Source organism: Penicillium canariense (genome assembly GCF_028826845.1).
Source record: "Penicillium canariense strain IBT 26290 chromosome Unknown utg000001l_segment0_segment0, whole genome shotgun sequence".
Lineage (NCBI taxonomy): Eukaryota > Fungi > Ascomycota > Eurotiomycetes > Eurotiales > Aspergillaceae > Penicillium > Penicillium canariense.
In genome coordinates, this window is record NW_026622728.1 from 2,231,134 (window position 1) to 2,255,665 (window position 24,532).

At 51.8% G+C, this 24,532-nt stretch overlaps 11 protein-coding genes across 11 annotated transcripts; 4 read left to right on the top strand and 7 right to left on the bottom strand.

Moving 5' to 3' along the window:
- Window positions 1-1,074: 1,074 nt before the first annotated feature.
- Window positions 1,075-1,692, bottom strand: N7482_000770 (RBM8 family RNA-binding protein; the record flags this gene model as incomplete). Its single annotated transcript, XM_056682895.1, has 2 exons — window positions 1,075-1,317; window positions 1,450-1,692. 2 exons carry the CDS (start codon window positions 1,690-1,692, stop codon window positions 1,075-1,077), a joined length of 486 nt encoding a protein of 161 aa, XP_056546501.1.
- A 910-nt stretch (window positions 1,693-2,602) lies between these two features.
- N7482_000771 (uncharacterized protein) lies at window positions 2,603-2,944 on the bottom strand (the record flags this gene model as incomplete). Its single annotated transcript, XM_056682896.1, has 2 exons — window positions 2,603-2,629; window positions 2,675-2,944. 2 exons carry the CDS (start codon window positions 2,942-2,944, stop codon window positions 2,603-2,605), a joined length of 297 nt encoding a protein of 98 aa, XP_056546502.1.
- Window positions 2,945-3,789: 845 nt separating this feature from the next.
- Window positions 3,790-4,880, bottom strand: N7482_000772 (Bax Inhibitor family protein; the record flags this gene model as incomplete). Its single annotated transcript, XM_056682897.1, has 2 exons — window positions 3,790-4,273; window positions 4,354-4,880. 2 exons carry the CDS (start codon window positions 4,878-4,880, stop codon window positions 3,790-3,792), a joined length of 1,011 nt encoding a protein of 336 aa, XP_056546503.1.
- Window positions 4,881-5,101: 221 nt separating this feature from the next.
- N7482_000773 (EKC/KEOPS complex subunit CGI121/TPRKB) lies at window positions 5,102-5,823 on the top strand (the record flags this gene model as incomplete). The annotated part of the gene is made up of 3 exons (XM_056682898.1): window positions 5,102-5,260; window positions 5,322-5,444; window positions 5,497-5,823. The coding sequence occupies 3 exons, from the start codon at window positions 5,102-5,104 to the stop codon at window positions 5,821-5,823; spliced, it is 609 nt and encodes a 202-aa protein (XP_056546504.1).
- An 848-nt stretch (window positions 5,824-6,671) lies between these two features.
- Window positions 6,672-9,266, top strand: slx4 (the record flags this gene model as incomplete). Its single annotated transcript, XM_056682899.1, has 1 exon — window positions 6,672-9,266. One exon carries the CDS (start codon window positions 6,672-6,674, stop codon window positions 9,264-9,266), a length of 2,595 nt encoding a protein of 864 aa, XP_056546505.1.
- Window positions 9,267-9,981: 715 nt separating this feature from the next.
- N7482_000775 (uncharacterized protein) lies at window positions 9,982-10,731 on the bottom strand (the record flags this gene model as incomplete). Its single annotated transcript, XM_056682900.1, has 2 exons — window positions 9,982-10,404; window positions 10,528-10,731. 2 exons carry the CDS (start codon window positions 10,729-10,731, stop codon window positions 9,982-9,984), a joined length of 627 nt encoding a protein of 208 aa, XP_056546506.1.
- Window positions 10,732-12,193: 1,462 nt separating this feature from the next.
- Window positions 12,194-13,221, bottom strand: N7482_000776 (putative C6 finger domain protein; the record flags this gene model as incomplete). The annotated part of the gene is made up of 4 exons (XM_056682901.1): window positions 12,194-12,292; window positions 12,351-12,407; window positions 12,455-12,715; window positions 12,817-13,221. 4 exons carry the CDS (start codon window positions 13,219-13,221, stop codon window positions 12,194-12,196), a joined length of 822 nt encoding a protein of 273 aa, XP_056546507.1.
- Window positions 13,222-14,493: 1,272 nt separating this feature from the next.
- N7482_000777 (uncharacterized protein) lies at window positions 14,494-17,324 on the bottom strand (the record flags this gene model as incomplete). Its single annotated transcript, XM_056682902.1, has 2 exons — window positions 14,494-14,838; window positions 14,901-17,324. The coding sequence occupies 2 exons, from the start codon at window positions 17,322-17,324 to the stop codon at window positions 14,494-14,496; spliced, it is 2,769 nt and encodes a 922-aa protein (XP_056546508.1).
- Window positions 17,325-18,785: 1,461 nt separating this feature from the next.
- Window positions 18,786-19,490, bottom strand: N7482_000778 (uncharacterized protein; the record flags this gene model as incomplete). The annotated part of the gene is made up of 1 exon (XM_056682903.1): window positions 18,786-19,490. The coding sequence occupies one exon, from the start codon at window positions 19,488-19,490 to the stop codon at window positions 18,786-18,788; it is 705 nt and encodes a 234-aa protein (XP_056546509.1).
- A 176-nt stretch (window positions 19,491-19,666) lies between these two features.
- Window positions 19,667-20,184, top strand: N7482_000779 (uncharacterized protein; the record flags this gene model as incomplete). The annotated part of the gene is made up of 2 exons (XM_056682904.1): window positions 19,667-19,669; window positions 19,726-20,184. 2 exons carry the CDS (start codon window positions 19,667-19,669, stop codon window positions 20,182-20,184), a joined length of 462 nt encoding a protein of 153 aa, XP_056546510.1.
- An 831-nt stretch (window positions 20,185-21,015) lies between these two features.
- Window positions 21,016-24,108, top strand: N7482_000780 (kinesin family protein; the record flags this gene model as incomplete). The annotated part of the gene is made up of 2 exons (XM_056682905.1): window positions 21,016-21,215; window positions 21,273-24,108. The coding sequence occupies 2 exons, from the start codon at window positions 21,016-21,018 to the stop codon at window positions 24,106-24,108; spliced, it is 3,036 nt and encodes a 1,011-aa protein (XP_056546511.1).
- Window positions 24,109-24,532: the final 424 nt, after the last annotated feature.

Below are 24,532 nucleotides of genomic sequence, written 5' to 3' on the forward strand. Positions count from 1 at the left end.
TACCTCCCCTCCCCCTCTGATTGATGCCCTGTTCTTTGATTTCGAGACTCAAGATTCGTCTTTGGACGTTGCAAGCGGCATGTAGGGTTAGACAAGACAGCCATCGCATACCAGGAGTTCCTCGATTATATCTTCCTTCCAAGTATGCTCTGAATAAACTGCTTCCGCTGTTGCAATTCCGACCTTTATGGATTCCGACAATGAGAGCACCGGGATGCAGTCAGGGGACGAACCGAGCTCCGAAAGTAGACAGATGGGTCTAGTACAGTAGCAAGCAGTTGTATTGCCGTAACGTGATAACTCCATGTAGCATACCGCTATCGAGCTCTACCGATTGCAGATGTCCGTGATGAGCTGATTCACGGCAATAGATTTGTTGTCTGTGGTTTGAGAGTCTGCGCACCGTAATGCCATGCGATAGCGTAGCACTTACCCAAAACAAAACACCAGAGCTCCTAGAAGAGTCTGCTACTATCCAACACACTCAACTATGCATGTCGTCGCAGATGTATACCGGGTCTTAAAAAGCTGATTGGTTAGAGCCAGGACGAGACAGAAATAGGTATGTTTTAAGCCATGGTACTGTATGACCATTCCAAATTTGTGACTATAGATCTTTACTACTAATTGAGGCCAAATTCCCATGCTAAAGGACAGCGCGCCATGAGAACCAATGGTCTCCACCGAGGCTGTGATGAAGAATTATGAGCATTCTTGTGTTCTGAAGTAAGTCAGCGCGCTGAAGGAAGCTACAAGAAACGGGACCTCCATACCCAAGAGAACAATAGATCAGGGCGCCGGCGCATACCTCCCCCCGGGCATACCACATCCACGCTCAAGGAGCCCCCAATGAGTGTGCGCTGGTATCCAGAAAGAAAGGTACAACCGGCGAGAGCGAGGAAATCCGTGTTTCGTCATCCGTCAAGAAATTCGTGTAGGCATGCAGGGGGAAGGCGAAAGGAATAGGCGCTGCGGCGGATTCAGATGACAGAAGCGAGCAGCCCAGGTATCAAGAGAAAAGGGTTAGGCACAACATCCTGTCAGGGAGGAGTTGTGTACTGGGGATCCGAGATCTTAGTCTCGATCGCCTCCGGGGCTGCGACTGCGACCGGGGCTACGGCTGCGATTCCGAGGAGCGCCGCCCCGACCACCCTTCTGGCCTCCACCCTTGCCCTCACCCTTGCCCTTGCCAGATGGGGGAGGGCGGACGAAAGCGTAGTCGACATGGAGCGTCTGCTCAAGGAGCTTCGTGCCATCCAGGTTCTTGATGGCCTCGGAGGCCTCAGGAAGGGTCGAGTATTCAATCAATGCGTATCCCTAGAGTAAAAAGGTGTTAGCAGTAGGTCCCTTCGCAACCATAAAGGGCCTAGCACGGAAAGCCAGAAAAACAGATCCAAAGGCTTCTGCTGCGGCTGCGCGAAAAGCCAAAAGAAAAAGGCCACGACGTACCTTGACATAACCTGTCCGGCGGTCCAGGTTCAAGCTGAAGTTCTTGATCTCGCCGTACTCGGCGAAGAGATCGGTGATGTCCTCCTCTGAAGCTTCCTCGTGGATGTTCGACACAATCACAATCCACCCCTCAATACTGCGCACGGCGACGGCGCCGGACTGGGTTCGAGGCTCGACGCGGCCAGACTCCGCAGGACCATCGTCCTGGGCGACAGGCGGGTCGACTTCCATTTCATTCGACATTTTGGCCGGTTGTAAAGGGTAGGTAGAGAATCACAGGGTTCACCGAACGAATTGGCGCGTAAGGAGGAATGGAAGCGAGTGCGGGCTGGCGGCTGGCGTCTGTGAAGGTGCGGATCGGGAAAAGCTCTCTGGCCTTCGAGGGCCCGTTTCGGTTAGCGCACCTCCGCCTTTCTAAAAGTGGGTTCTCAACGACACCTTCGATCAACAACATACATGAGGAGCTGTGCCCATGACGCTTGATCATTTGAGACAGCTTGCTTGGTCATCTTTTTGATAGTGACAATTTGATCCTAAAATTATGATTGTCATATAGAGGTACTCAGGAATAAAATGCCAAATGCTTCACAGGTATATCGTTTGGTCTCTCTACGTCAGTCTAGTGTTGCTCCTTTACAAACAGAAACAGCGTAACAGTCGAATTGCTCACTTGAACACAAGAATCAGAAAATTTCCTCCTCCTATGGTTGAGCTAGTTCCCTCACTAACAATTTCGTGCGGCTCTATCGCGCTATGAACATGGACCGCTCGTAGTCAGCTACAGACGACGTATCACTGTTATATAGATCAAGGCTAAAGCCCACCAGAAGGAGGAAAAGGCGGAGTCTGTCTAGGGGAGCGAATATTATAGTCGTAGTCGTTATAGTCTCTGCGATGTCTATCTCTATCTTCCACCAACGTTTATCTGCGCACCGCTTTCCGTGAAGGGCACCCTTCTGCCCCCTCGAGGTGACAGCAACCGAGAAATTCAAGTGACCAAGCATGCCAACAGTGCTCTGCTAGCCTTCAGTAGCCATGCTGCCGGTCGAGTAAGTTTGAATGACAGGGTGGCTGAGTTCATCCAAACAAACTAACGTGTCAATCGTAATCCAGCAACGATCCAGCCTGCGTCTGCCTGCATGGATGCAAGCGGTCACTCGATCCTCTCGAATTGATTGTACTTGATACTGAATCAAATGAGCCACACCGACTTGATGAAACTTACGCTGAAGTCAACGCGGTATTTGACGTGATCACGGGCAGCTTGCAGCTGAAGCAGAAAGTGGGCGACCCGAGAGCCTGGCCGCAGGCACAGCACAAGATAGCCATGTACTTCACCCTGTCCAACAGCACTTTCATCAACCTGAAGGGACTGGGGGATGGCTCCCTCTTGTTGAGCTTCAAGCTCAACGCCGCCGTTACCACGGATATCGAAACAACCTCCGACGCCGAACCCAGCCTCGAGCTCACGGGACCGACACTGCTGATCCAACATCTAGTTCTGGGCTTTTCTTCCGACGAAGTGGGAGAAGGTCCACTGTACAGGGCTATTGTGGATCGTCACGGTGATGAGCGAACTTTACAGCTGCGTCTCCCAGCGACGCGCTTTGAGGGGTGGCTGACCATTGCCCTTATCCTGCTCACCTTTCGGGAGATCAACACCCGGATATGGCACCGTATGGTGTGCAGTCCGGAACTGCCGAGTATTGCAGGGTTCGATTGGGCTCAAGTCCAGGAAAAATTAAACTTCCCAGGGGCAGACGCGGAAATCGAAGCAAAGCCAACCGCGAAGAGTGACGCTGTACCCGACACCGTCGTTGTGGACTCGACGGCTCCTCTTCTTGGACCACCGATGGAGAGTGCTAACTCAAGCTTTGAATTTCTGTGAGTCACAAAGGTTCTGGGGTGGAGTGGACCGACTACGGATCTTGGCAATATCCTGAAAGGAAGTAAACCGGTGTAAGCGTCCCTCTAAGGAAGCCTCTGCCGGAATGCCAGAAGCAGAGAGGCAGATGCCAAAGGAACATGAGATCTTTGCCACAAGAACCGGATGGAGCTTTGATTCAATTTCATATTTCCAAAAGAAAATGGGACCATATATTGATTGCAAACTGTTCTATTGGTGCACAAACACTATGGAGTGGAGATGTATTCCCCGAATGTTGTAGGAAAGACAAGACGTAGAGAATTGCCACCTCATGTTCAGAAGCATGAGGATTTGGGATCAGGGGGGAAAAGAGACAAGATGGATCGTTAAAAATACAGGGTTTCGGCTAGATAGAAAGCAAGGAAAAAGGAACGCCAGTGGGTTCACACCCAAATACCCAAGCAATAGAAAGATTACTTGCGGTTGTTGTTCCGCATGCCGAGAATCTGGACCATACGGACGAAAATGTTGATGAAGTCCAGCTCGAGGCTGACACTCTCGTTGACAACATCACGCTTAATGTAGCCACGCTCAGCAAGGCGAGCGTGGTGCAGGATCTTCTGCACGTCATAGAGAGTGAAGCCGCCGAAGACAGCCAGACCACCGTACAGCCAGATGCGCTCAGACCACATCAGGGTACGGGCAGCAGTAGCGGGGAGAACCATGGGGGCGAGACCAGACAGGGCAACGAGGGCGACACCAGCGAGGAGGGGTCCACCGAGGTACAGGTACTTCTCCTGCTTAGCGGTTGCGCCAACGAAGGCAATCGAACCCATCATGCCGACAGTGTAGAGACCAGCGCGAGCGAGGATAGCAGGGTGCATGAACATCAGTGGGGAGAGGAGCGCAGCCTGGGTCAGGTTGAACAGGGTCCAGCAGCCATACTTCATGACGTAGCTATCAGAAAGGTTAGCAGGGCCGTTTCCAAAAGGATTTTCCAAAAGAATTGCCAAAAGAATGAGCTGCCAAAAACTTACTTATCCGGAGAAGTATAGAATGTACCGTACATCGAGCCAATGCTGCCGACCAAACCAACACCCATGACCAGCCACGGGTTCATGGCCATGAGGCGGTACGACCAGCCGCTAGTATGCAGAGCGCGGGCAGCAACAGCGATGATACCAACACCAAGTCCAGTGTGCATGAAAGTCTCGTTCAAGAAGCTCCGCTCGTAAGCGGGCATGCCGCCATCCTCGCGGGTTTCACGGTTGAAGATGAAGTTCGTGGCCAGAATGGTACCACCGACGATGGCACCGCCATACAGCAGCTTCTGAGTGAGGTTTCCACTCTGGGCATTGTAGGTCTGCTGCATGTAACTGCGACGGAAGGCATTGTGGAAGGTCTGACGAGTCTTGGTGAAGAACGGCGACTGGGCACCAAAAGGCTTGGGGGACTGGGAGGGCTTGAATGGAGAGTTATGAATGAAACGAGCTGTATTGGAGAGCTTGGGGGCTTGTGTGAGCGCCGACGATACGGCGAATGGACGCCGGAGGAAGAAAGCCATGGCGACGATGGTACCAAGTGATTGATGGCGATGAGACGTTTATATGAGGCCGGCGGCGTCGGTGATATCAGACTGCTTACTCACCGGAGGCGGCATGTCTTAACCTAAGTCCGAATCTTCCAGAATGTCATGTGACTGGTGGGGTGAGAGATGGAAATGCGGCTGGCAGCACTTTCAAGATACGTCATGCTTTGATCGTGGGCCTGTCTTCGGTTTTGACCATGGCGTTGAAACTAGAGACGATCAATATCCCTCACCTGCCAGCCTCGCTGCCAGTGCATGTGGCGCTGTACCGTAATGTCCAGAATTCGGCCTTTTTGCGGCAGCAGTTGCTTGCCGGCAATTCAGAGTTTGAATATGCCTTAATTGACGCGAGCATGGTAAGAGCTTGTAAATCTCACATTTGGACTAAGGAGATGTGAAGTGTTAATGAAGATATAGGTCCTATCTAGGGCCCATGCATTGGCCGCCGTCTTCCGTGCGGTGAATGACTACATGAACAACCGGCTCAAGTCCCGCAATGTGCACTCGGAGATTGTGTTCTCCTTCAACCCGACAAATAATGTATGCTGAGTACTTCAACTGCGCCACAACTCACAGAAGCTAACTAGATTAGATCGCCGAGTCATTCCGCAAATTTGGCATTGCTGACTCCACCAAAGACTTGCTGGTTGTTAAAGTCTCCGTGACTCCGGAGATAACACATGACTCCGTTGCCGCGCATTTGGAAAGTTCTATCGAAGGAACTTCCGTTCCTTTCGATGACCTCACATTGTCTGAGATATCCGACATTACCAAGATCAAGAAGCTCTACAAGCTCGGTGCCTTGCCTTCACCGGCGGCTAAGGCAGATCCTAGCCAGCCCAATGGTACACACACCGATGACGCCCAGAGACAACTGGAACTTTCAATGCTGGGAGCTATTGCTCTACGGGGATCATGAAGAGATGATCTGAGGCTCATCAAACCCGACCATCTTGAACTTGGCCCACGGGACGTGAAGCCCAAAGTCTCAGCGGTGGTCGTGACTGGCGTGGATAGTTGACTTGCCCAAGGGCACAATCCCGCCGTCCATCGCTATGTCTATCGGGCCATGCATCGAAGTTTTCCGATGTCCCTTGGCTTAACGAAATGTCTGGACAACGTCAATACACTACATGCAGCAGCACAAAAATGTCTTGGAACGAGCTGGTTGCACCATGTGGTCCGCAGGGGGAGAAAGCCATGTAACGATTTCGGGCTGCTGGCCCTATTAGTCAAATTCCACGATAGCCCAATCACAAGGTGAATGACATGATGTAATCAACTTGAAAACAGAAATGAGCTTCACCAGAAGACTAGCTATTGTATAGACAAGTATAGACATGTAAAGAGACCACCTACCACCAGGTAGCCATAAATTTCCAAATGGGTAACGCAGGCGTTGGAACGCGTAAAGGTATATATGGAGATTAAGAACCCCAGATATTTAAAATCAGTTTATTGCAGTGCGCTCGTTCTTGTTAAAGGTTTGTATTGACCGTGAAATTTGCAAATGCCATGCGTTGCCGGGTCATACTGTTTCCTTCGGCCCAAAACGGCAATTCTGCAACTTTGCCAAGACCCGATCGTCATCTTCCATCGCATCTTAGCGCGACCTTTTGAACCTCACAACCTCCACAGAGCGGGGTCCCAGTGGCCAAATATCGAATTTGAAGCATGGAGAATTTCACGACAGGCTAGATATGGAAACATCTAGCTCAAAACGCCACAACATCGGCCACTCAACAGTCAAACACGCCGCTCGTCACAATGACGAGCTGTGCGAATGTGATTATTTTGTCCTCGTCCCCGATCCCCCCGTCGCGTTCCCCCACAAGAATCGTGGACAAAACCAAAGAACTGGCTGAGATATCCCCTCAAGCTGCGACGCCTCCGTCCATCCCTTCGCCGTCGGAACTATTCCACCCTCCCTTGTACTCTCGATTCTTCGATGTGCCGACTCAGACCGGCGACGCGTCGAAGAAGAAGCGTCAAAGAACGAAGAAGACTATCGCTTCGGGCTTGATCGAGGAACATGCTCCGAATATATTGCGGCAGGAGGAGAGCAAGGCTGCCAAGGAGCTGAGATCAAACATGCTGGGAGACCTAGAACCTCAATCGCTTGATCCGAGGACCACCGTTGCGAAAAAGACCACCGGAGCGCAGATATCCCGCTCCAAGACAAAGTCCAGCTCCAAGACGAAGACGAAAAGTCAAGAGGCTGGAAATATGACACTGGCTGGCAAGGTTACCAAGGGGAGCAACAATACACAAACAAAGAGTACGAAAAAGGCAGGAAAGAAGACAGCTGCGACGAAATCGCCCCGTATGGATTCAACAGATAATCCGGAGCCCAAGGCGTCAAATACCCTGGGAAATGACGAGGTGCTGCAGCTGGACGAAGCTATGAGAAGACGCACGGACTGGACGCCACCCAGAGAAACTTCTCAACCGGTGGACAAGACGGATGACGGCAGTGGGGTTGACAGTAACTGTGAACCAAGCACGAAAATTGGATTTAATAGTTTTCTCTCCGACTATAACTACTCTGGGTCTGGGTCAGATTCCCGGGAAGTCCTATGTGCAACTGATGGAGGCCCAACCAAAAGAAGACGGATTGAGCTCGTGGGCCCTCAATGCCAGCCCATGCACAGCAGACATTCGAATGATGTTAGCCCTGCCGAAGGAGATGAATCGTCCTTATCCTCATCTAAAGCACAGCCCAAGAAGCAGAAGCCAAAGAGTCAGAGGCGATTCACAACCCTGACAGCGCGGATGACAGCCCAGTATACCTCGAACGATCTAGAGGAAGATCCGTTGGTGGAGGACATCACTCAGCACATCGGAAAGTCAAACACTCGACGAAATAAGAAAAAGTCCAAAGAGAAGGACCCTGAATTGGTCGTGCTTTCTCCGGAGGCTGCTTTCCAGGCGTTGGATCAGCAGGATGTTGTCTTCGGTACTTGCAGTCAGCTCGAAAGAGACGATTCCCCGGAAACACTACGAGAAATGCAGCAGGCTATTAGTGCATCAGAGATTTTGGCATTTGAAGAACGAGCAACCGATTCTCCTTTGGGCACTGGACGAACAGCGACAGGCGATTCAACGTCACGTGCTATGTCTCGATTGACAGGCGCAAGAAACTTATGGGGCATTGCGGGCCGAGACACAGGAGGGTCCTTAGTCCAGGCAAAGAATGTGCACAAGGTTGATCTTCCAGACGCAACTCAAGTCAGCAAGAAGAAGGACACAGTCAAACCAAGCTCAAAGGCAAGCATCCCCGACGATGACTGGTTTGACCTTGACTATGGAACATCTGGCCCTTCAAGGAAGAAGATATCATCAACCGGGAGAGTCTTGAAGCCGACAGCCGTCCCTCATCCTCCAGCATCCACTGGACCGGTGCCACCTGCTCATGGTCCTGAACCGGCATTGCCAAACAGTCACCCAATGGGCGAGGTCTCGCAGCAGCCCCCAATGCCCCGCTATTGTGGATTTACAGATGCCGAGCTCTCAAAGCAGGTTGCCACATATGGGTTCAAGTCAGTCAGAGGGCGCAAGAAAATGATTGAGTTACTTCAGAAATGCTGGGAGTCCAAGTATGGCAAGGCGACACAGCCTCTCGGCGGTTTCTCTCAACTCGAATCAGCGTCAGAGGCTGAAAGTTCAGCCGCCGTGTCTTCTGCTCGGCCACAGAGCCCAACGGCCAAGTCTAAGGGAAAGACGAAGGCCAAAAGAAATACATCTATACCGACATCAACTGATACAACCACACGAATCGAATCTGTTGGAATAGCCAGTCCAAAAAGGACTAAGCAGCAGCACTCAAAGGCTAGAACACCTCCACCTTCTTCATACATAGACGTTGAAGAAATTCAGGATTCGGAGGAAGAGGCCTATCTTTCACCGAGCCAGGTGCAAAAACGCTATACCCAGATATTCTCCAAGACCACTGCCTCAGCCCGTGAACCTTCCTTAGATCTTCTGACCAAGGAACTACGGAGTCCCACAAAGAGTAACGCACTTTCCCCCAATCCTCTACGCAGTACCAAATCATTGTTTCCTGCCGCTGCGACAAAGACGGCCGCAACGGCATCTTCCACACGAAATAGCCTACTGGACATATCCACCCAGATTACCGAGGCCGTTCGTGCTCAGCCCGCATCCGGCAGCCGAAGCCGGCCAACATGGCATGAGAAGATTCTTATGTATGATCCCATCATCCTCGAAGACTTCACAACGTGGCTGAACGTCGAAGGGCTTGGCCTTGTTGGCGAGGATCGTGAGGTTGGCACAGCATCTGTGAGGGAGTGGTGCGAGGGTAAAGGGATCTGTTGCTGCTGGAAGAAGAACGCAAGTTGGTGATTCATTGGTTTATTTGGCTGGCGCAATGCGTCTTATTCGATTTGCGTTCTGAAAGCTAGATAGCATATTGCATTAGCTTCGATATACCCGAGATATACGCAAGAATTGTATAAACTTGATGGAGAAAGTTTCTCCCTAACACTACTCTACGCTCATGTTCTACGAAGTTGGAAAGTTGCGAGGCATTAAGAACTGCATTGCTCGCCACGCCCGAGCGTGAAATACCGGACAATCGCGCAACAGTTCAAGAACACATAGAGCGCCGATACAGGTGCTTGCCAAACACGAATCCATATCCGATATCCACACCATATGAAACCCCGCGAAAACACTTCGGAAATCTTCCGATGAAGCTGTCGCTCAACGGGAGCCCAATTGGAACCTTAGTCGCCGTGTTGGAGACACATTCATCAGAAATAGGTAGAGGGGATATGCCGCGGAATTGCGTTAACAGGTTCTTCGTGGTGCTTAGGTTTCTAATTCCAAAAGGTTAGGCAAAAACCAAAAGGCAAGTTATGAAGGATAACGTAAGTGGAACAGGCGCGAAATTAATGCAAAACAATAACCAAGAAGCATGGCCAAATTCGGGCTCTGGTCTATATCATCTGGAGCATTGGGCAAGAGTTATATGTACCTGGGCGACCAGGATACAATTGGCATTGTACAGGTCAACATCCTGTAAATATTCTTTAGTATCCACCTTTGAAAGAAAGAGTCAAAATGAGCAGCGACTTGCATCGGTGAGCTGGAGCAGCTCGTTTTGCTGCTCGACCTGCTCTCGCAGGATCTTGTTCTGGATCTCCAGTTCGGTGCTGCGGAAGCTAAGCTGAGTGTTCGCCCGTTCGAGAGCAGCGATGTACTCGCCGGTGGAAGGGAGCTGGAGGTCCTCCGACGAGGGGAAGGCGGCGATATGAGTGTCGGCGGGAGAAATTGTCAGGAGTTCCTTCTCCGGGACGGTCATGGGCCCATACTTGATACGAATCTCACTGTTTTCCTCCTCGAGCACGGCAATACGTGCCTTGAGTTCCTCAATTTGAGTGGCCATTCGCCCAGCAGCACCGCGCACCGAGGTCTCCCCGGTGACCGTATCAGTTACCTTGCACTCCAAGCCAGCTTCTTCAACGCAGGGCGCACAGCCCTCGGGGCGGGAATCGCACTTGAGTCTGCGGATCTGCAAAAGCAAAATGGAAAGGTGTGATTAGTGGCTTTGCCTGGCCTGCTATACTGAAGGAAAACTGGGGATATAGATTAGTAAACATACTTTGCACCGGTCACAAGCCTGGCCAGTCCTTCTGCGCTTCTTGATATGCGCACGAATATCCTCTGAGTAGTCCCACTCTACAGGAGGTTGACGGCTCCGACGCCCCTTGGTTTCGCGCGGCGTTTGGGCATCCTCGTCGCCATTGATGGCTTCTGGGGACGGAGCAGCAGCGAGGGCAAGATTGGATTTATTGGCGGCAGGCATAGCAGACTCGGTGATGGGCCTGAGGTCAGCTGTATCGGGGGTTGGAAAGCCCTGTCGCAGGGCTGAGAGCCTGAGAAGAGCGTAACAAATCAGCGGTGACGGGGCTGGCTGCCACGGGATCGAGTGCGGAGATGTTAAGAGGGTTAGTGGTGGTCGTGCCGGACTTATCTGAGAGTAAGTCCGTACCTTCAAGCGCTTGTACAGATTCCTCAGAGGGGGAGTCCTGGTAGGGTGCCACACTTGACGAGGTACCGGTCCAGAGAGCAACGAAGGGGTTACGATCAATGACGGCCAGGAGAGTGCTGGAAGTGAGATCAAGACCACGATTAGCTGAGAGGAATCAAGCGATTAACGTGGGAAGCGAGGCTCTCAGAAGAGTCTGATATTTGATATGATCTGAGCTCAAATGACGTGTAGGAAGTACTCACATTCGTCCAGAATTTGAAGAGGAAGGTTCAGTTTTAGGAGGCAAATAAGCTTGCCTTGTTGAGCCAGAAGATAGACTTGTAAAAAAGAGTACGATGGGTGAGAGATGAAGAGAATAAAGAAGATGGGGAGGAAGGAAGGATAGGTGCTTTACTAGTCGGAAGCAAGAGAGAACCATAAAAAGAAGTGCAGGCAGCGCTGAGACGATTCCAGCACTCACCCTTTGATAATAACTGCGTCGAGTATCATTTTGGGGCCTTTCAAGTACAGTGAGTACTTCGCAGGCTTCGTAGAAGATATTTTGCCGCCTATACTTCTAGACCCGGAAGCTGACTCTCTCGAAATTAATTTGATATTACCAGCCTTGCGAAGGATATTTACGTCGTTGGGGTCTCGAATCGGCCGTACAATGTGAAATTCAACCTGGCCAAACTCTGGCATTTCTCAATAGACCGAGGGACGCGTTCCTTCAACTAAGCCGTGTGTACGCAAAATTGCCACTGCTAAAAAGAATGGATCGCCACGCCGTAATGGGGAATACAAGGACCAAGATACGTAAGAAGAAAAGCAGTCAAAGGGGGATGTTGAAGAGTGCAACAGGCCCATAATGGCAAGATGAACTGGCTCAAGGCTGCGAAAGCAGAAACCAAGCCCTGCCATAAGGCAAGAAAGACGTAATGAACAAAATAAGGATCGAAAACGAGCATAGTCGAATGCGCTGCAACGGTGTTACAGAAGTCAGCCTCCAAAAACTCGAACATGTCGGAAATGACAGAGCTTCACAGCTTGCTCATAGTCGTAAGATAAACCACCGCTACGAGCCAATAGTGGAATTTTCAAGAGAGCTAAGATCTGGAAAATGGCAGTGACGAGTTGCTCACGACGTTTTGTATTCTGACTGTAAAAAACAAAGACGGATAAGACATAGGGCACGGGAAACGACAAAGATGCCGCAAAATAGCACAGGTAAAACAAGTCACAAAGATATTCTGCCCAGATGGCTAGGCAAGATGGACAAACATGGACAGAGGCCAGTCTATCGTACTAGCTTCTGGTCTTTGTCGTTTGAGGCGAAGGGCAGGGTTTTGCCTACTTGGGCGGTGATGAAGGAATAAGCATTGTACAGTTGTTCGCCCTGTAAACAATCTTAGTGTTCTATTCTGAAAACACAGAGTCAAGATGGTAGAACTTACGTCGGTGAGGCTGGGCAGCTCGCTTCGCAGCTCGACATACTCTAGCTGAACGGGGGCCTAGAACCATAGATTGGCATTGGGATTGGTGCAGCGTACCTAGTGACCTTCCTGCCTGAGGGTGACAGTGTGCTCGCTGTCGGAAGGGATTGCCTGGTTTTCTGGTAAAGGTCGGCACGAAGCTGCTCGTTTTCCTGCTCGAGGGCGGCAACACGATCCTGCAGACACTTGATCTCCACAGCCATGCGACGAGCAGCACCTCGGACGGAAGTATCCGTAGTAACGAGATCTGTCACTTTGCACTCCAGGCCTGCTAAGTAGCAATTGATACAGCCATCGAGGCGTGGGTCGCATCTGAACTTGCGCACCTGCAAGAGAAAGGATGGATGAATTAGCCCATTTACTCGATTTGATACAGTAGAGTCGAACGAGCGAGACTGAGGAAGGAGACGTAGATGAATAGATATACCTTGCATCGGTCACAGGCTTGGCCGGTTCTCCTCCGCTTGCGGTTGTGTGCGATAACTTCCTGGGAGTAGTCTCGCTCGGGAGAGTGACGGGTCCGACGCCTCTTCAGCGAAGATTGGGCATCATCCTCGCCAGCGGGGTTGGAAGCGTTGGTTGTAGGCGCGGAGTCAGCTTTGTCAGGGCTAGTGAGAGGCGCAACAAGGGTTGGGGCACCTGATGTAGGACTGAGAGCATGGGAGGGATTCATGAAATCAATTGGGACAAGACTGGTAGGGCACACGGCGCAAGTGGGATCGTCTGGAGGAGGACCGGGAACAGTGAGGACGTCACTGAGGTACCCCCAGAAAGGGTCCTCCGCCAATGGCACTTCAGCAGGAGGTGTAATAGAAAGGTTATGGTCGCCCATGATGATGATGGCGGGCGTTGTATTGTTGATATCAAGCCGAAAAGCTAAAGGAAATCAAGATCAGCTAAGGTAAATCAACAGGGAGATGTGGGAAGAGAAGCTCTTCTTGATATCTTCTGAACTTTTCAGGAAAAGTAGAGGAAGAGGAAATAGTTGTAATCCAGGGGATGATTGCCAAATGAGGTAGAGAAGGATGCTTAAGTAGGTGGAAGTAAAGAGAATCAGTGAACTAAGGCCGAAACTCCAGACTCTCTTGGGCCAGGAAGCTCTTTCTGGTAAATATATAACAATGCCAGTCTTGGGAGAAATTACATTGTTTGAGCCTGAGACTGCTGCTCAGAGTATCCAAACCAAGGATATCACCGTAGAAAGGGGGCATTGCTGCCCTTTGTGAATTGTCTGCATCAAGGCCTAAAAAGGTACATCTATAAAATTCTGAGTCTTACCCTAAGTCTTGGCACAAGGTAATTCAAGAGTCATTTAATGAATCTGGCTTCGATACAATGATCATAGCAATACAGCGTTTGACTTGTTGGCCAAAAAATCATATGCATGGCCCAAGCGGAAAAAATAGATCGAATAAACCATAGGCCAATGTGAGCCAACCCCGGGAATTCCCGCTTCAAAACTATACCAGGTGTTTAGAAAAAGAGAAATTGAGTAGATAGTGTAGGAAATTTAGATTTACAGTAACCCCGGGGTCCCCAATCAAAGAAAAGAAAGATCAGTAGACAAAAGTGAAACATTATCTCGTAGGTAAATGGCAATAGAGACAAAAGAGAAGTAAAAGACCATCAAACAGATTAAAATATCGAACGCAACCGCGAAAGTGATGCTGTCAGTCTTAGAACTCCTGCCATGCTCAACCAGTCCAAGAAGTAGAGAAACCCGTGACCCGAATCCCAATCGTAGAAACGCACAAGCCCGGATCTGGAAGTGCAATCTATATGGGGCGAGGCCGACAAGAGAATGAAAAATGTTCCAGAAACCCCTGAACTCCCATGATTATCAGAAGATGTTCTCGGTAGCTCCATGGTGATGAAGACAGAAACCCGAAGGAAGGATGCGAAAGTTCGAATGAAAAGAGAAGAGTGGCATAGCTAGTGCATGCAGGCCGTGATGTGTGCGTATGTTGCAAACTGGGGGAGGTAGGCCCGAGCAAAGTATTGCCAGTGTGAGTGTCATGCTGTGGAGAGATGGGGCCACGAGGGGCCCAGGGTAGGGATGCTAGACGAGGTTGACAAGATCCAACAATGCTCAGGAGTGCTCAGATCATCTGAAATTCCTTCCATTTGAAGCGACAGTCTCGAACTCGATCCGTGGTTGGTAACGCATCGGCCCATTATCCTCGAACCAAGGCGTGAGGTTCTTGCACTGGCTTATGTCGAAGGATTGTAATTGGTGGCAGCCTTCGGCAACGGCCTCGACGCCTACTCCAGTAACACGGACACAGCCGCGTACTGATAGGTGTCTGAGGGAAAGGAGGTGAAGACCGATACTGCGCAGGGAAGGGTCGGAAATAGCCGAGCCGCAGAACGACATGTTGAGGTACTGCAATTGGGAGCATTGAAGAGCGAGAACTTCGGTTGCCGTATCAGAGAGGGCGCAGCAGAAAGACTAGGTACCGGATAAGGGTCAGTAACTGGTAATTGAAGTGATGAACATGATGAAATTCTCACTAGATCCAACTCTTGCAGCTGCTTGGCGGCATTCGTCAGATGGACGATGGCATTGTCGGTCAGGTATGTGCAATCCGCTAAACAGAGTCTGCGTAAGTTGGTGAATCGTGCATTGCCCCAATACTGGAATCCTTGATCTGTGATGGTGGTGCAACGTGTCAAGTCCATTTCTTCGATGCGACTGGCAGCATGAGAGGCGATGTGGTGCATGGAACGATCTGTGACATGTTTGCAGTAGGAAAGAGTGAGCTTCGTCAGCTTAGGGCAGCCATAGACGGTGCCATCAGGGGTTTGAAGAGTCGGCTTGATGGAGGACGTCTTCCCCTCGCCAGGTTTCTGATTCCCGGGTACGAACCATCCTATAATACGGGCCATGAGTGTATCTCCCACTTTTCGGCAGTTGCTCAGGTCCACCTCTTGAAGACCGGTGGCTTTGCTGGACATTTCAAGGATAGCAGATGCTGTGACGTCCCAAACGCTTTTCATCTTCCACGTGGTCGATGTGGGCGCACAAGTATTCGCTAACGCATTGAAGCCTTCATCGGTGATATGGAAGCAGTTGTTGATGTTGACAGATCGAGGCCGATTGCCGACAAACGGGCATATAATTTTAACAAGCACGTCGTCGGTGACTTTGCGATTATATATGCTAAGGTCCAGGTTGCGAGCCACGTCGTTTGATTTGTTCAGAATCTCTGACCAGTGAGACGACACCGCGCGAAATCGAAGGAGATGATGGAGATCCAAGAATTGGAAGATGTTCAACAGTACACTATCGGGGAAAATTCCATGATGGGCGACGCCGAAGGGACGCGATGTTTGGTGCGGTTTGGAGAGGCCAACGGTCTCAGGGAGGGCCAGGCATGAGGAGGTAGCAGAGCGAGGCTCCGTAGGAGATGACCGTTGCAGTTCTCCCGTGAGTTCCTCCGGTGTCAATGGTGCCACCGAGCCGCGTCGGCTTCGCAGCCGGACCTTGTCCAAACCAAGGCTGAGATAGGGATCGGGGTCTGAAGGTCTTAACACGGCTTGCTCCTGATTATCAACTGACGACGGTCGAGGCGGTCCATCTAGTTCAGTTTCGGTCAATGTTAGAAGGGGCATTGAGCGCCTCCGAGAAGCCCTTATCTTGACTCGGTCATCGATGTCCAAGTCGCCCATGGGAGCTTCCTCGTCCGTTGCCTCTGACATGACCACATCACCATCTGCTGCAGCCTGAAGTCTCTCTTGAGCGGTACGTTCGACTTGTTCACGGATATCCTGGGGGCACATTTCCCAGAACTTTGATAGCACCTCTCCGCTGAGCATGAGACACTCAACCGATGTAACGGATCGAACGGTAGCTGTCCTACGCGGTGCGAGCGATAGGCTGACCACTTCTCCAAAATACTGGCCTTGCTTGAGCCGGGCTTTGATTTCAACATCCGGGTGATCAGCCCCATTTGGTTGGCCATGATGCATATGATCTTGCTTATGCCGTTCGGTAACAACCTCCACTTCACCGCGAACGATGAAGTAGAGTTCTCGGCCATGAGAATCTTGCTTGATGATGTCGGTGAATGGAGGGAATGAACTTGGCTGAGCATTGAGACCCAAAAAATGGAGGATATCGGCCGGCAGCCCCTTGAATAGAGGAAGCTCTTTGAGCAAAAGACGAACATTCACCGAACCATTGGCCAGCGCGCTGGAAGCATCCCGGCGCCCCGGGCTCGGCGACTTCCGCTTCTTGTATATTGAGCTGAGAGTCAAGTCTTCTTCAGTGACAGCCAGGTCTTTGGAAAAGCTCTCTCGCAATCGTTTTGAGCCCCTTCGCACCGGGCTGGGGGCGGGTTCATCCACAACCGGAGCAGAGGTTTCTTTCTTCTTCTTCTCCAGAATCATCAATCGCTCCTGAGCTTCTTCCCTAATGGCCTGCTCAACCTCCGGGAAGCGCGGCAAGATATTTCGAAAATCCTCTTTTGTGAGCACGACCAGCATGCATCGAGTGCGAGCGATGATCGTCGCAGTGCGCGGCCGATCCATCAACACACCGATTTCTCCAAAGAAAGCCCCCGGTTTGAGCTCGGCATATACACTCTCACCATCACGCGACGTGACAGAGACCGCACCGCGCACCAGCCAGTATATCGCCTTCGCGTCATCACCTTCGGTCAGAATATAGTCGTTCGGGGCGTGGAGCTGTGGGCGCAAGTGCTGGCCAACCTCAATTAAGAAGGATTCCGGGGTGGACTGAAACAAAGGGAACGAGCGCAGGCGATCGATGAGTTCGAGCGGCAAGGCTTTGATGTGCGAGGAGGCCAAGGGGGAAGGTCGCGCAGGCCGGTTGGGGTTCAGGACCGAATCGAAGGAATGGATGAGCGACACGGTATCGGACAAGGGCGAGACGGCCTTGGTCGGGCCACCGCTGGCCCTGCCATGACGACGCATGATCTCAGGCAGTTCGGAGCAAGATCAGATGGAAAGTCAGTCGGCGAGCAGCCAGGCATACAGCCTGGGAGCATCAATAGAACGATGACGTCGACGAGAGCAGCACCAGAGTCGAGCTTCCCGTCGGCATTCTTCCACACCCAATGGGTAGAGTCGCGACACTAGCAGAGCGGCATCTGCGGGGGGAAAGGATGGGAGCTGGAGGGGTACGTCAAAGGATGTGAAGGATGTCAGAGCTCACGGGATGCCCTTCAGGCTGAAGGTGGGGGGTGGCCGACTCAGCGACGTCAAATGCGGTTGAGCTCCACCGATCTTCTGGCAACCGGAGGAAACTCTATGGGAACCGCCAAATGTCCTCTGGCTGAGCTCCACTCTGCTGTCGCCGAAGAAGCTTCAATTTCTCATCAGAGCATTCCAGTCCCAACAATCTCGCTTGCCTGAATTTCTCATGGCTGGTGGGGGCGGCACAAAGCGGTCAACATCAATCGGATCGTCACTTTTGCTTTTTTGGTGTCTGCAGAGGCCGATCTATCGGCTCATCCGGGGTCGATTTGGGTAGAAAAATCTACGCAATAGAGGCTATGGTGGCTATAAGATGGCAGACAATATCCATTAGAGATCTTCCGGTGCACTATATCTCAACAGAAGGCGACAAAGGCTGGTTTTCTTTTGCGGTCATCCACGGCGGATCCCAATCCGGCTCGCTCGCCGAGCGCGCAATGGGCAGACGGCGTGACTCCCCACACTCCTGCAGACCGCAGCGATGCAACGGCCTGTGTGTATCTGCTAGGTAATTTTAACCGCAATTGGAACGGAATCCTGGGGAATGGCCATTTCATTTGTGAATGGCCTCAGAATAACCGGGCGCATTGCATCACGTGCCCAGATGCCGCGACGGCCCCAAGGACCCGACTGTCTATAATCACTATGGTGTAGGGAGTATAGAACCAGAACCAATAGAGGACTGGAGTACTAGTGGAATAAGGAGCACCGTGGGTCATATACAATATAGTACATAAGGGTATCAAAATATACAAAATACAAATTATACAACAAATCAATAGCAGAATGTGTCCGTTGGACAAGATTCCATGTGCCCATTTCCCAAAGCAGTGGCTAATGCCATACCAGGCAAGAGGTTGAACTGGTATTCCCTAGATCTCCATTTCCCGTATTATAGCGCGGGCAGGACGATAACTCCCGTGTGAGACCCGGTTGGGGTTGTGCTATCCCATTCCGGCAGTCTGGGCCCTCGGGGAGAGGCCGAAAGTGGACTTGATGTGCACCACTCATGGGATACCTGCTTGATCTGGGCGGCAATACATCACACAATCATGCCTGAGCCTGAGAAGAGGGCCAACGCGGACGTTGGCAGGGCCTGGACGTCTCGGTGTGGCCAATGGTCGACGAAGCCGACCGGCCGGAGTCTAGCAAAATCGATGCAGCCATAGACAAGCCTAATCAAACCGATCCTTCTTTCGCCGCTTTGGACCGGCGATTGCCCAAAAGAAAGTCGACGTAGGCTGGGTGGTTGCCCTTCATCGATTCCAGGGCGTCTTGTAATAGGCCGTAGACCAAGCTCATTTTCAATCCAAGCTTTGCAGTTCGGGCGGCAGTATAGACATCGTGACGGGCTGAATAGAAGAGAATCAAGTTAGTCTTTTTGTTGGCGCTTTGGCTCACAAAGGGCTCTTCAGCCCAGGTCTTACCCAATAAACTGTAGATTCCCGAGCAGGACAATCCTGCTGTGACAGTGGACAAAAAGTCCCTCTCATCATGCCGGGCATAGTCAACTGTCTCCTCAAACAGACAGAATGCAAGTGCCCCTGCCCCTAGCTTTGATCCCATCTTGAAACCATCCTTCACGCCGCCCACAACAGAAATGTAGTTCTTGGTCTTGTGGTACTGGAACCAACCTGTTGAGGTCGTAGGGAACCGATGGGCGTTCTCTGCTCGGAAGACAAGGCCCGCCTTGTTGCTCCCATGATAGTATCCCAAGGCCATTCCGGTGGTGAATGCAGAGATGAAAGCATAGGGTAAGCGCTTGTCAACTTCGATGCCCAGCCGCGGAGGAGTGTCGGATTCGAAAAGCTTGTGCCAGTGGATGAGCTTCACCAGAAGAGAAGATTCGCTCGAAGAGTCGGGCTTTGGTTGTTGAGTCTCCATTCTGGAGGATGTGTGCCAGAGGGGAAAAGGCACTTGGAGGCTTTGAGTGAACGTAGTACCAGAAATTCGGAGCGCGGCCTGCTCCCGCCCTGACTCTCCGCCTCCGTCACTACCAAATCACTAAAGCGACCGTCAAGACAAGCAACCTCGCCAATCCACATCTACACACCTACAAAATGGTGCGTAACATGGCTTGTGTCGTCCCTCACCCTTTTTACTGACTCTTGACCCACAGCCGCCAAAACAAGCAAAGCCCGATTCGCGGGCCTCGACTCTTCTCTTCAAGAAGCATAAGACCACCGTCCTCCTCTCACTCCAACCGCACGAACCCCTCACGGCCGTCAAAGAAAAGCTCCTTGAAGCTCTCAAGTCGCGTAATATGCTCGAAATTAACGGGGACCCCCTTCCTTCCGACTCTACGCTCATCGAGTTTGGCGTCCCCGTAGACAGAAGCGATCGAGAGAAAGGATGGAGACTCCTACAGGGAGATGGGGAAGTTACGACGAACACCGCAGCAAAGAAAGCTTCGTCAGGTACTCTGCTAGCTGCAGGACTCGACAACGGTCATTCAGTTGCCTTTCGTTTCCGCAAGCCGGGCGACGCGCCAGAAGGTGATGAACCGGACCCAGATATTGAGCGGGACGATCCAGGTTGGGACGTGATGATTCCAAGCTTTGACGATGACGAGGAATAGCCATGTGCAGTGTGTGTTACGGCTCATGGATCATATACGACAGGATGGGCATGGCGATATCGCTGCCCAGAGCGTGGCGTCTGGCGCTGGTGGACCTAAAAGGTTTCTTGCTTCATATCTTTCTCACGGTGTTTACTGGTGGCTTCGGGTTGGGCGCGGAGAATAAAGCTAAACCTCCATTAATCTCTACGCTGTACACTACAAGATTGCCGCAATCTTATCGAGTTGCCTAGAGGGTCTTCTGACAGGACATTCGCCGTCCCTCCTACTGTAGGGGGCGGTTTAACTGATATTCTAGACAATAAGTAGACAGTAATGGGCTCCAATAAGATCTCAAACGATCGTAGACAAGCTCTTCTGTCACATAGTTCCTCTTGTACATTCGATATGATCAGTTGCAGGAATTCTCACATCCCGCGACACAGCTGAGACAGGTGGTGCGTGGGCATCAGAGGGGCGAGCGTGGTAGACACCCGAAACACATGTACATACCGGCAGAGTGACGGCCACTACAGAGTGCTGTGGTGGCTTGTTAATTGCCACGGCATCTGCAGGTTAATCGCCACTCTGTAACGGTTGCTCGGAGCAACCAGGAGGGGACAACACGCACACGCATCAACAAATGAAATCGCATCCAGAAGATGCTCTCGGAGAATACTGCATCCCATACCCCATACACCTTTAGCTCCATACATTCTCCATTCTCAATCGTTACTTTCGACAACGTCAACCCCCTCTGCCCTTGCCGACCGCAGGGTGTCGCCAACTGCTTCGACACACCGGCCCCGCAACATCGCGACTTGGTGGGAATAACACGCTCCAACTTGCACCATGGCCTCATCCGATGGCGCCTCTTCGATCTCGGTCGCGGTCCGCGTGAGGCCATTCACAATCCGCGAGGCGGCCCAGATTTCGAGGTCCGACGATGGGCCTCTGTTCCTAGGTGACGGGTCTCTGGCCGGCGTGCCGGCTCCCAAGCTGAACCAGAAAGGGATCCGATCCATTGTCAAGGTGATTGACGACCGATGCTTGTGAGTACCAATATATGGGTTTCTTTCATGAAGCTACGGTGTGCTGACCAGTCTTAGGGTCTTCGATCCTCCCGAGGACAGCCCCGTCCAGAAGTTTTCCCGGAGCGTGGTCCCTAATGGCAAGCGTGTCAAGGATCAAACCTTTGCCTTCGATCGTATCTTCGACCAAAATGCTTCTCAGGGTGAAGTTTACGAATCTACCACCCGCGGACTCCTTGATAACGTTCTCGACGGTTACAACGCAACGGTTTTCGCCTACGGTGCCACGGGCTGCGGAAAGACACATACTATTACGGGAACGGCACAACAACCGGGTATAATTTTCATGACGATGCAGGAGCTCTTCGAGAGGATCGACGAAAGATCAGGTGAGAAGGCAACGGAGATTTCGCTCTCCTACCTGGAAATCTACAATGAAACCATTCGCGACCTGCTGGTTACGGGTAACACCAAGGGCGGTCTCATGCTCCGAGAGGACACCAACCAGTCTGTCTCGGTCGCGGGTCTATCGAGCCATCATCCTCAAAATGTGGAGCAGGTTATGGATATGATCATGCGAGGTAACGAATGCCGCACCATGTCCCCAACCGAGGCCAATGCCACTTCGTCCCGATCCCACGCCGTCCTCCAAATCAACATCGCCCAGAAAGACCGAAATGCGGGCCAAAATGAACCTCATACAATGGCTACCCTGAGTATCATCGATTTGGCTGGAAGTGAACGAGCCAGCGCTACGAAAAACCGCGGGGAACGATTATTTGAAGGTGCCAACATCAATAAGTCCTTGCTGGCGCTGGGTAGCTGCATCAACGCCCTTTGTGACCCTCGGAAGCGCAACCACATCCCCTACCGAAACTCGAAGCTCACTCGACTGCTCAAATTTGCCCTTGGCGGAAACTGCAAGACTGTGATGATTGTGTGCGTCAGCCCGTCGAGCCAACACTTCGATGAGACCCAGAACACCCTGCGATATGCCAACCGAGCCAAGAATATTCAGACCAAGGTCACCCGCAACGTGTTCAATGTCAATCGTCACGTTAAGGACTTCCTGGTAAAGATTGACGAGCAAATGAACCTGATTAATGAGCTCAAAGCACAGCAGAAGGATTCTGAGAACGTCGCCTTCTCCAAGTTCAAGAAACAATCTGAGAAGAAGGATGCTGTCGTTCGTGAGGGTATTGCTCGCATTCGCAGTGCCTACGAACATGGTCTTCCGGAGCGACAGGAAAAGACCAACAACATGCTCAAGCTGAGGCAAATCAGCCGTCGCATTGGTATTCTCTCCTCCTGGATCGCGGCTTTTGATGGCATGTGCTCGTCCCGTGAAAACGAGGAGGGATTTTCCAACCTCCACGCAATCCGCAAAACCGCGCAGGGCATTCTGCTGGAGCTTGAGGGCAGCCGACACCACTATAACCAACGTTTGTCCAAGAACACTTGGGATCGGGCCATGATCTCGGCGGTCGAAAATGCGACGAAGCAGCTTCAGGAGTTCGACATTAGCGACGCCAGCGACTACGCAAATCTGGACAGAGAAGCTGAGCTTCTGCGGTCAAATGCCGAACGTGAGGCCTTGTCTGCAGTGGTCGATCAAGACAAAGCTGGTGAGGCAGCTGCAGTCCAACTGCTGCTTCAAGCCCAATTTGAGGTGATGGCCTCGATCGAGGATATGATGCAACTTAATGCTTCCGAGGCTATCCAGAAGGGGCGGCTTGTCCTAATGAAAATGTTGGAGAGCTGCACCGATGCAGCTGCCAACCTTGTCAAGCCCGACGGCACCCTGCCTGCAGTCCCGAATCTTAATCTGCAAAGCCCTGCCAAACCTGCTAGTCCTGCCAAGCCGAAGAAGAGATTCAGCTTGGTGGGCCTTCCCCCTCCAAGACTGTCTCTCACTCCCTCTGTTCAGCTCGCCCCGGTGGCGGCTGCTGCATCTCCAATTAAGGGCTCACCTCGCCGTCGCAAGGTTGGCGCCGGGCGAAAGAGTGTCAGCTTCACCCCTAAGAAAACACAGGCCAAGGCTTCTAAGCGATCTGTTCGCTGGAAGGATGACGAGGAGGATGGTCCCCTCACTGAGTTCCAGAAGACACCCCAGAAAGCTCCTGAGTCCTCGGACGATACCAGCTCCGAAGCGGAGCCCTCCGAGCCTTCTCTACCAAGGACAGCATCTCCTATTCCACGAATTATTCCAAGGGTTGCCAGCCCAGCTTGTTCAGTCTCCCCTGCTCCGGCCCCGCCTGAACCGACCCTGAAAGTTCAGAAGAACAACAACCGGTTCACGGCTGGGTTCCTCTCTAAGAGAACTGGCAGCTCTCCCCTAGCCCCCCCTCCTTCCGTCAGCCTTCCCCCCTTCGACAATGAGAAATCTCCTCTCCGTGACATTGAGGGCAGCAGTTTCTTGAACCGCGCTTCATCAGAGAAGCCCTCCCGGATAGCCGTTCGGTCCCCAAGCGGCAACTTTTCGAGCAGCCCGGTGTCCGACAACAAGGACAATTGGAGGTCCGACAAAAACGAGGCTATGAAAATTAATTCCGCTATGCGCCGTATCTCCAGCAGTCAATTCGGTGCAACATCGGGCAGCAACTCGTTGCGGGTTCACCGCCGTCGCAGCCCTAGCTCCAATACCTATGGTAGCTCTCCAAGCGAGAACACGATGTTCACCGCATCCCAAGCCCGCCGCATGGTCAAGAGCGAGCGTGAGAGTGAGACCAAGCCTAATGTCCTCAGCGCTCACGCCCTGCCTGTCATGAAGAACACGGGACGACGGACCACTCTGGGAGGTGACATCCGGCCTCGGCATGCCAGCCTGTCTAGCAGAGATGCTCTTCGCCTGAGCGCGATCGCAGCACCCACCGTGAACAATACTCCCGAGTTTACCTCCAGTAGACTGCGGTAGACAGACGACCTTCTGATTTAATGTTACCCCTGTACTTGGAACGGTGTACCGGAGCTTGGCATTGGGCGTTGGCGTACTAGATACCACCTTTTTTTTCCTTTCCTTTTTTGTGAATCCTCTCCTCTACGTTCTCCACAGATCTGACAATGCTCTCGTCCCCTTGTTATCTTTCTCTTGTTGTTGTCTACGCCGCTGGACCAGATTGCCTATCGCATTCGGATGTCGACGTTTGTTCTCGCTTCTTTTCTGACATATTCTTCTTGGTGTGTACATTAACAACGTTGATCTGTTTCATTGCAACATTTTCTCGGGCACTATGTCTAGTTTCTGGGCTCGTATTTCTGGAAGCCGAGCCGTACTTCGGCAATTCAATCCTTTAAGGTTAGGGTTCAGTATGGAATGCGGGGAGCTTCGATGTTCCGTG